Below are 9,654 nucleotides of genomic sequence, written 5' to 3'. Positions count from 1 at the left end.
TTTGTTGTTTATAGGGGTCTAAGGAGCAGAGCTTTTTACCGTCTAAATGCCGGCTCACTCAGGACCAATATTATCAAATGACCTCTGTGTTTTGGGAAGTGTGGTAGGTAATTTGGGGTGGAGTTCTTTACAAATTACGGGCGAGGGATTACGATCAGACAGCATCAATAAAATCAGAGTCCCTCTCCACCTCAGTGAAATAGACCTAAAACTGTACTACTCTTTTTCATCAGCAGGTTTGATTGCTCACTCTCGCCGTGACCCCTGACCTCTGACCTTCCCGCCATGGCCTTGGAGAAGCTGAAGGGCGTGGGCAGGCAGCTGCTGCGGGTGAAGGTGGTGGACTGTAACACGGAGGACTCGCGGCTGTCCCGCTGCCTCGGGACCTTCGACCTCATCGCGCTGGGCGTGGGCAGCACGCTGGGCGCCGGCGTGTACGTTCTGGCAGGAGCAGTGGCACGTGAGAACTCGGGCCCGGCCATCGTGCTCTCCTTCCTCATCGCCGCCCTGGCCTCCGTCCTGGCCGGCCTCTGCTACGCCGAGTTCGGGGCCCGCGTGCCCAAGACCGGCTCCGCCTACCTGTACAGCTACGTCACCGTGGGAGAGCTCTGGGCCTTCATCACCGGCTGGAACCTCATCCTCGCCTACATCATCGGTGAGGGAGCGTCTGGGAGCTGCTGTGTGGGGGTAGTTTAGTGGCTAATGACTCAGACCCAGGAGGTCGGTGGTTCAAAACCCCGGTGTAGCCACGATAAGATCTGCACAGCTGTTGGGCTCTTGAGAAAGTCCCTTAACCTCACATTGCTCTAGGGGAGATTGTCCCCATGCTTAGTCTTCTCAACTGTAAGTCACTTTGGATAAAAGCATCAGCTAAATAACACATTTTTAACTCAGATCTGAACCAAATCAGATGGGGAGGCAGATCAGAGATATTTGAACATGACGTGTGGAATCAAGGAAATTTGCCTGAGAAACAAATAAGTGTATTTTTTATTGTATTCCTTGTATTCCTCATGAACATTGAACGTTTTGGATAGTTTTACACCTTTCCTCTCAGAAATGTTGTTTCTCCACATTGTTTCTACAGGAACATTGTGTTTTTGAGTAGTTCACGTTTCTCTGGAATGTTGAGCATTTGAATAGTTTTCCATCTTTCCCTCAGGAATATTGAGTTTTTGGGGTTTTCCATCTCTCCCTCAGGAACGGCGAGTGTTGCTCGCGCCTGGAGCGCCACGTTTGACGAGCTGATTGGCCGGCAAATGGGGGAGTTCTGCCAGCTCCACATGCCCATGAACGCTCCCGGAATCCTGGCGGAATATCCAGACATGTTCGCTGTGGTCATCATCCTCATCCTCACTGGTAAAAACATCCTCATCTCTCCCTCTCTGTCGTTAAGTTTCCAACCAAAAAAGTTCTTCAACCACCAAGCGAATATACAAAATGTGAATTGCAAATTGGTGTGAGTTTCCTTCAACTACTGTTTGCAAATATCTTGAAGAGGACGCAAGAAGATTGTCTTATGGAGAGTGCCAGCAGCCCCTTTTTTGGGATGTGTGTGACATTTGGCTAATACTCAATACACTTTCTTTTGGACAACCACAGTCTGACGGGTGACAATAGAACGTTCAGGAACATTCTGTGATTTCAGTTGAGCCACTCTATCTTTGCGTTTATAAATAAATGTTAAGACATAGCCTTGGGCTGTCTGAGTGTGGAGGAAGTGCAGCGCTTCCTGACCTGGCTGTGTCTGGTTCACTGGTCTCAGGTGTGCTGGCGTTCGGAGTGAAAGAGTCCGCCATGATCAACAAGATCTTCACCTGCATCAACGTGCTGGTGCTGCTGTTCGTGGTCATCTCTGGCCTGGTCAAGGGCTCTCTGAAGAACTGGAACATCGTACCTGAGGAGGTGCTCAACGTCACCAACGCCTCCCTCTCCAAGTGAGTGAGAAACAGGCCAATCTGAACACACGTGCATGCAAGATGGCGAACGTTAGCTAACAGTTTGATAAGGAAGTTTCTTGAAGGCCGCCTTTTGTGTGTGTGTGTGTGTGTGTGTGTGTGTGTGTGTGTGTGTGTATTGATAATGTACAGTAAGATGGCTTTGATAACGGGGGTTCTTTGTGTGTGTGTGTGTGTGTGTGTGTGTTGATGTACACTAGATGCGTTCTGTGTGTGTGTGTGTGTGTGTGTGTGTGTGTGTGTGTGTGTGTGTGTGTGTGTGTGTGTGTGTGTATTGATAATGTACAGTAAGATGCCTTTTGATAACGGGGGTTCTTTTGCGACCCAGCTTTTCGCTGCCCTCCCGTCGAGGGAGAGCCTGGGCGAGGGGGGGTTCATCCCGTTTGGATTCAGTGGGGTCCTGTCTGGCGCTGCCACCTGTTTCTACGCTTTCATCGGGTTCGACTGCATCGCCACCAACAGGTTAGACCACAGCCCGCCACGTTCCCCTTCCCTGGCCTGGTCAGACAGGAGGAAAATGCTGTTTTTTTCAGCAACTAGGACCACACAAAGCACTTTACAATTCATGCCTCTCATTCACATATTCACACACATCACACACACCAACGCAGACTTCCATGTGCTGGTCTCACACTTCACATGTCCAAAGGCTGTACTGGTGATCAACTGTTGACTTGTAAAAGAGTTTTTTTTTGTTCTTTGGTTTGTGGGTTTTGGCATAAATCGCCCAGACCTGCATCAGATACGTAATGGTTTTCTGCACTTTCCCCTGCCTCCAGCTCTAGTTAGGCTCAAATATCTGAATCCAAAATGAACATATTTGTCCCCGGTCTGTAATCGCCGCACAGTTTGTACAGAAATCCACATTGGAGATGAGCGTTTAAGTGAAGCTGGACTGCACTCACCATGGCCCTCTCTCTCTCCTCTCTCTCTCCCCCAGGAGAGGAGGTGCGTAACCCCCAGAGGGCCATTCCCGTGGGCATCGTGGCCTCCCTGCTCATCTGCTTCGTGGCGTATTTCGCGGTGTCTGCGGCGCTCACCTTTATGATGCCGTACTACCTGCTGGATAAGAACAGCCCCCTGCCCGTGGCCTTCAAGTATGTGGGCTGGGAGGGGGCTACCTACGCGGTGGCCGTGGGGTCACTCTGCGCCCTGTCCACCAGGTACGACCGTCCGGCAGTTCACCAAACGTATCCCAATTCACTTACTGTCTAGCTGACACATCCTCATGACCTAACATCATGATCAGATAGGGCTGCACATGCTGAGGGGGGTGTCTGTTCGCAGAATTGAATGAAAATCCAGTTACATTAGTACAGCGATTACATAACAATGACAGGCCATTCAGCCCAGCAATGCTCGCTTTTGCCTGAAAGCGAAATACCGTCTAGGGCAGAGATGGCCTGGGTGGATCGTATCCGTTTCTGGATGCTCTTAATTTAATTAGCCCAATCATTTACATGATCTGTCATTTATAGCCATGTTCCAAGGTATAAACAGCAGCTGATGAATTGTCTTATAGCATTTTATTGTGCTGTAATTGAGGAGTGAATTGGTCTCGGTGCATATGGCTACTTAGCTGATTGAGCCAGAGAAACTGGTGGCAGAAAAATTCAGCATACACACTGGCCCCTCCAGGGCTGGAGTTGTCCATCCATGATCTAGTATTCAATGTGACTAAAAGGAGGGCCACTCCCCCTAAACATCTTGTTTGTGTTAACTGCTGCTTCCTCTTGCTGTTGTGTAACATGTCAGGAGCTAGTTCTGCATTCGGTCGTGTGTGTTTTGAGTGTTTATTTCCTCATTGGCGACTACTACCAATGTGTAGCACCTACCTGGGTGATGCAACGGCAGCCATTTTGCACCAGAGCGCTCATCACACACGAGTTGAGGTGGAGAGAATGTTTTTGCCAATTAAATCAGAGGATGATTAGGTGACAGGTTGAAAGAGTCAGTTGGGGAATTTAGCCCGGACACAGGGGGAACCCCCTTCTCTTGAGAAGATTGTGATGGAATCTTTAATGGCCACAGCGAGTCAGGACCTCGGTTTGAAGCTTCATCCGAAAGAGGGCAAAGAGTGTGAAGTTGTGCTGTGATAGAACTGACTGCTGAGCCCTTTTATGCTGTACCTGCTATGTTTTAAACGTAACTGTGTACTGCCCTGCGTGAATGTGCGTGTTCCCTCTCTCCCCGCAGTCTGCTGGGATCCATGTTCCCCATGCCCCGGGTGATCTGGGCCATGGCTGAGGATGGGCTGCTCTTCAGGTTTTTGGCCAGCGTCAACGACAAAACCAAAACCCCCATAATCGCCACTGTAACCGCAGGGCATTGTGGCAGGTGAGACTGGGACTCGATATCACCGACAAGCTGGATACACACACACACGCACACAGCTTAATCCATCCATCCATCCATTATCTGAACCCGCTTATCCTGAACAGGGTCGCAGGGGGGCTGGAGCCTATCCCAGCATACATTGGGCGAAAGGCAGGAATACACCCTGGACAGGTCGCCAGTCTATCACAGGGCACACACACCATTCACTCACACACTCATACCTACGGGCAATTTAGACTCTCCAATCAGCCTAACGTGCATGTCTTTGGACTGTGGGAGGAAACCGGAGTACCCGGAGGAAACCCACGCAGACACGGGAGAACATGCAAACTCCGCACAGAGAGGCCCCGGCCGACGGGGATTCGAACCCAGGACCTCCTTGCTGTGTGGCGGCAGTGCTACCCACTGCACCATCCGTGCCGCCCAGCTTAATCCCATTTACACAACCATACCGTTTGGGAAGCAATAGGCCTTCTTTGGAGGTAATCCGGTCCTAATGGGTCTCTGTAGTCTCCACACTGGCGGGTGTCCTGTTCACTGAGTTCGGAGTCGAGCTGCTGCTCCACTTGGGCCACTGTCATAACACCCATGACCACCAGGGGGCCAGAGTGTCATCCATACAACTGTTCTGTTTTTCATCCACTTTACACCGACCAATGAAAACCCACTATGATTTCATCATGACATGCAAATTGATGATCAAACAATCCAGTTCCAAATGAGCTCTCCTGGAAGGTGTTGTTTCACATAGAAAGTCTCCAGTGCAGATTATTAATATTTCAGTGGAAATTATTGGGAGGTGAGCACAGTTCGTGATTTTACTTTGTTTTGCAAGTAACTGTTCAAATTTCATTGGCAGTTTATCCTGTAAACAAGTGAAGACTGAACGTGCTCCTAGTGAAAATGATCACCCTGGCCAGAGGGATAACCACAGATTGTCGACTGATGGGTAGTCAATGCATAATGAGCAGTGCCCATTAGCACCAGACCACCATGAGTTCAAATGAATCAAATTAACTTAAATTGCATAAATTGCATTAATACATTTAACGCAGCTACACCGGGGACTGACCTTCCGGGTCCTAGTCATGTACCTTAGCCACTAGGCTACAGGCTGCCCAGAGCCTTTAATTTCATCATGGCTGTATGGCTTTTTAATGCTTCTGTAACTGGAGTCCTTCCCTTGCTCTCCACAGCGATCATGGCCTTCCTGTTTGACCTGAAGGATCTGGTGGACCTGATGTCCCTCGGCACTCTGCTGGCCTACACTCTGGTTGCGGCCTGTGTCCTGGTCCTCAGGTGAGCATCTGTAATGCCACCGTACCTGAATTTTCATTTAGGGAAATGTGGCGTTCATGTAAATCCATCTTGAATGAAAGTCGGTTGGATACTGCTCAAGGAACTGGACTTGAGTCAATTACATAATTGTTCTATGCTTTACTGAGCTTATCTGGTGTATTGGGAATCTGTGATATGCTGTCAGAAAGTGTAAGCCCGGCCTTCTAGTCCTCTTGGTTGGCTTAATCGCACCAGGCAAGATCAGCCGAGCACAGAAATGTATTTGAATCCAAATACAATTGGTGGGTTCGATTCCCTTCTGGGGTTTCTTAAGTACATATACAGCTCAAAAAAAAGAATAATAATTAACCAATTCACACTAGACACTGCAAAAGAGCATCTGCTAATTGTAAATAAATGTATAAGTTCTTTCACAGTTGTTTTTCCAAGCATTGGGCCTCATACAAGAAAATTTAGAACGGTCCTAAATGAAGGTCCAAAAAAAAAAAAAAAAAAAAAAGTTTGACTATGTTGCCGAACATTAGCTAACGGAACATTTTCTGACCCCCGTCTCTTCCAGGTACCAGCCGGAACAGTCCAACGTCCCAACAGCGTACCTGAGGGCCAGCACGCAGGACGAGGGGGAGATGAACAGCTCTGCGAGTGACAACAACATGCGCATCCTGCCCGAAGTGGAGGCCAGGGTCACCCCGAGAACCCTGTTCTGCCCCCTCACCCACTCCCCTTCTCCCCAGTCCGGCTCCATCGCCAACGGCTGCACCAGCGTGCTGGGTAAGACCCGCCATTCCTGCTGCATCACAGCGCCGTTTTACCCCTTCCGTCCCAAGAGGCCTTTTCTACCAGTCAGAATCACTGCTGTACAATTGCTCTGAGCCACTATTAAAATACTACATTTTCTCACTTTTCTCAACCAAAGCAAACCCCCTGGGGATTTGTGTGGAGCCACTTCATATCTGGCTTGGGGTGTTAAGGGTGTTAAGCCCCATCCTTTCCTTTTCTCTTTATTCTGAGAATTATTTTTTAAATTCTGGTTTAATTTAATTTGTATCCATTCCCCCCTATGAATATGTGTACAGTTTGTCGTTTGCGGAAATTTCTGGTAAAAAAAATAAAAAAATAAAAAGAAACCAAGCACAATGTGCCGTGTTGCCAATTCCCATTCCAGCGTGGAGCATTTTGTTGTTACCCTCAACCAACTCTCCCTCTCCCTGTCCCCTCCGCAGGGTTCCTGATCTTCGTGTTCTGCGTGGTGGCGGTCCAGGGGGGCACGGCGCGTGGGTCGCTGGTCGTGCTCGGGCTCCTGGCGGTGCTCTGTCTGCTCATCACCGTGGTGATCTGGAGGCAGCCTCAGAGCCAAGCCAAGCTGTCATTCAAGGTCTGTGGCTCCTCCTACATTCTCATTTTAAAGACAAGCTGAAACAGAAGGGGTGACACTCATGAGTGAAACGGATCTTTCCGGGGAATTCTTGAAGGGCGGGGAGTTTGACCGATATCAAGTGAGGGGAATGTCAAATGAGGATGCACCGCTGTGTGAAAAGGATATTGATTGGAAGGGAATGGAAAATTGACAGACATCTGAGTGACACTGGTACATGATGACGCAAGATCTCGTAAAACATTTAATGCAGTTCATTGCAGTTATGGTATTACTCATCTAAAATGCAGTACACATGCTGCAATACATGGCTATATTTTATGCTGAAAAATTGCTATATAAATAAGGATGTTTCCCCAAACAGCACAAGCCCTGTGCATCCCTGTGAATTGAACTAAACTTGTAAAGTTTATTTATAAATCCCAGTATCAAGGCATCACTCAAAGGGCTTCAAAGATTAAAACAATGGGTTTTTCCAGTTGGTTTGTCCGATGTTACAAATTGGTGAATAAAGGTTATTTTATGGTCAATGTTTAACATGTTTTAAGAGGTTGAAGCATTTAATTTGCTTTGAATGTTTAGTCAGGTGCCGAACACTGTCAGCCTTATTTCTCTGTAGGTTTACATACACAAACCCGGCCAAGGCTCAAGTCCCCTCTACTGCTTCATATATCTAATCTCACCAGCACTAGAATTACAAGAATGAACTGCCCAAGGTTCAGCTGAACCTTGGCTTAAAAGCTCTTGTGTTGGTCTCAGGGCCGTTGAGTAGATATTAAGCACAATGTCCTGTGGCTGTTATCATTGTGGGAGAGAGACTCGTTGTGCCTTCACGGGCATATTTCCGCAGCTGAAGAAATGAGAAAATATAATTCTGAATAAAATATGAAAATCATTAGGCCATTATTAAGACGGAACATCCCTTCAATTACATTTTTATTATATTATTTAAACACACTGCCTTGTGGAATCCTTCCCCTCCCATATCAATCGATTTACCTCAGCCTAAAGCGTACACAGAGACAAACACAAAGACAGACACACAGCAGTGTTGATGATCTCTGTCCACCACAAGTTCCATTGGTGTTATTACAATTATTATTATTATTATTATTATTAATAATAATAATGTTGATTTCTCTTGCAGGTCCCCTTGGTGCCCTTGCTGCCGGTGCTCAGCATGTTCATTAACGTGTACCTGATGATGCAGCTGGGCCGAGGAACCTGGATCCGCTTCGCCATCTGGATGGCTATAGGTAAGCTGTGCGTTTCACAGCCTGGCAAACATTCACCATTAGCCCCGAGTTTCCAACTGCCCGGCCCAAGCCCAGCAATCACAAGAAACGGTTCGCCATCGCGGACCTCATTGGATTTAGTCTTGTCTTCTGAAAGACTGACTGAAACGGTTTTGTGATTTATGTTGACATTTAGCAGATCTTATCCAGTGCAGCTAAAATTAAACCCGAGTAACAAGCAAGGACCCTGGAAATGTGGAGGGTCAATGGTGTTTCATCTGCTTTTAACATGAGTGCGGCTCTGGGTTTAAAGGGTACGCTCACCGTCTCTGCTGAGCACCATCTACTACACAGTTTAGAAGAGCATGTTGTGGTTTGGGTGTGTCTAATTTAAATAGCGTATTCTAATGAATCAACTGCCAGTAGTGTTCGGTGTAGTATTGATCCGTAACTTTTGTAAACAAGCATTAAAAGGTAAGCTGAAATGTGTGGGCATAAGTTTTCCCCACTTTATATCTTCACTGACATTTATGATGTAGACACTTCCAGAGAGGCACACTGACATCAGGGCAAGACTGGATAGCAGCAAGTATCTCTCAAACATTAGAGGGCAGCTAAAGACGTGTTTCTACCAGTGGAAATACCCGCATGGATTACATTACATTACATTATTGGCATTTGGCAGACGCTCTTATCCAGAGCGACGTACAACAAAGTGCATACCCATAACCAGGGGTAAGTGCGCTTAAAATGTTAAAGTTAAGAAGGAAGCATACAAACGTGTTTACGGCAAAAAAAAAAAAAAAAATAGATCTACTGTGCAGTTACCCTTTAAAATGCACTTTAGAGCGGTTGGCTTCCCGGGTTAACACCTGGGGGAAAGGGCTTTGTCTGGGCAGAGACAGGTATGTACGTGTCTGCCCTGGTGGTTTAACCGCCATTACGCAACTACGTCTGCAATGCGTCATCGTCTCATCCTCCTCCTCCTCCTCCTCCACAGGGTTCGGCATCTACTTCGCTTACGGCATGTGGCACAGCACGGAGTGCGACTCCGACTCCGAACTGGGGGAACTGAAGCCCCCCGAGGAACCCACACCCGAGAAAGCCCCCTTCCTGGAGGAGGGGCAGGAGGCCTGAAGAGGAGGGTCGCGACCCTTCGTATTTTTAGGTGTTGCACCCCTGATGTCTGGCCTTTCAAAATTTTTGCTGACAAGACTGTTTAAAATATAGTGCACATCCACAGGGACCTCCCCCATGTGAACTTGAACTACGGGCCAAATAGCCCTTCAACCAACCTGCCAAAGCGGGTTTTTCAGGAACTTGTGGCCGCTACATTGCCTGAACGCTCTCTCACCATCAAAGCCTTCCTTAATTCAACTATTTTAGAGAATGACAAAAACAAGTTATCGAAGGAGGCCACATACAACTGCAAAAACAAAAGTGTTCTGCA

The 9,654-nt window shown here is 47.6% G+C and overlaps 1 protein-coding gene across 1 annotated transcript; it reads left to right on the top strand.

Moving 5' to 3' along the window:
• The first annotated feature begins 285 nt into the window (after positions 1 to 285).
• On the top strand, positions 286 to 9,341 carry LOC134016699 (high affinity cationic amino acid transporter 1-like). The gene is made up of 11 exons (XM_062456031.1): positions 286 to 655; positions 1,201 to 1,359; positions 1,766 to 1,937; positions 2,310 to 2,416; positions 2,896 to 3,121; positions 4,155 to 4,288; positions 5,471 to 5,594; positions 6,154 to 6,365; positions 6,818 to 6,969; positions 8,117 to 8,225; positions 9,205 to 9,341. Exons 1-11 carry the CDS (start codon positions 286 to 288, stop codon positions 9,339 to 9,341), a joined length of 1,902 nt encoding a protein of 633 aa, XP_062312015.1.
• The last annotated feature ends 313 nt before the right edge of the window (positions 9,342 to 9,654 follow it).

Source organism: Osmerus eperlanus, unplaced genomic scaffold (assembly GCF_963692335.1).
Source record: "Osmerus eperlanus unplaced genomic scaffold, fOsmEpe2.1 SCAFFOLD_161, whole genome shotgun sequence".
Lineage (NCBI taxonomy): Eukaryota > Metazoa > Chordata > Actinopteri > Osmeriformes > Osmeridae > Osmerus > Osmerus eperlanus.
The sequence above is the reverse complement of the archived record's forward strand: the minus strand, read 5'-3'. Positions and strand labels throughout refer to the sequence as shown.

Excerpts from the sequence above, each read along its gene's own strand:
- LOC134016699 (XM_062456031.1), top strand. The coding sequence starts at position 286 with ATGGCCTTGGAGAAGCTGAAGGGCGTGGGCAGGCAGCTGCTGCGGGTG. Across the intron at positions 1,360-1,765 it reads CATCATCCTCATCCTCACTG|GTGTGCTGGCGTTCGGAGTG; the intron begins GTAAAAACATCC and ends CACTGGTCTCAG. Across the intron at positions 1,938-2,309 it reads ACCAACGCCTCCCTCTCCAA|GGAGAGCCTGGGCGAGGGGG; the intron begins GTGAGTGAGAAA and ends CCTCCCGTCGAG.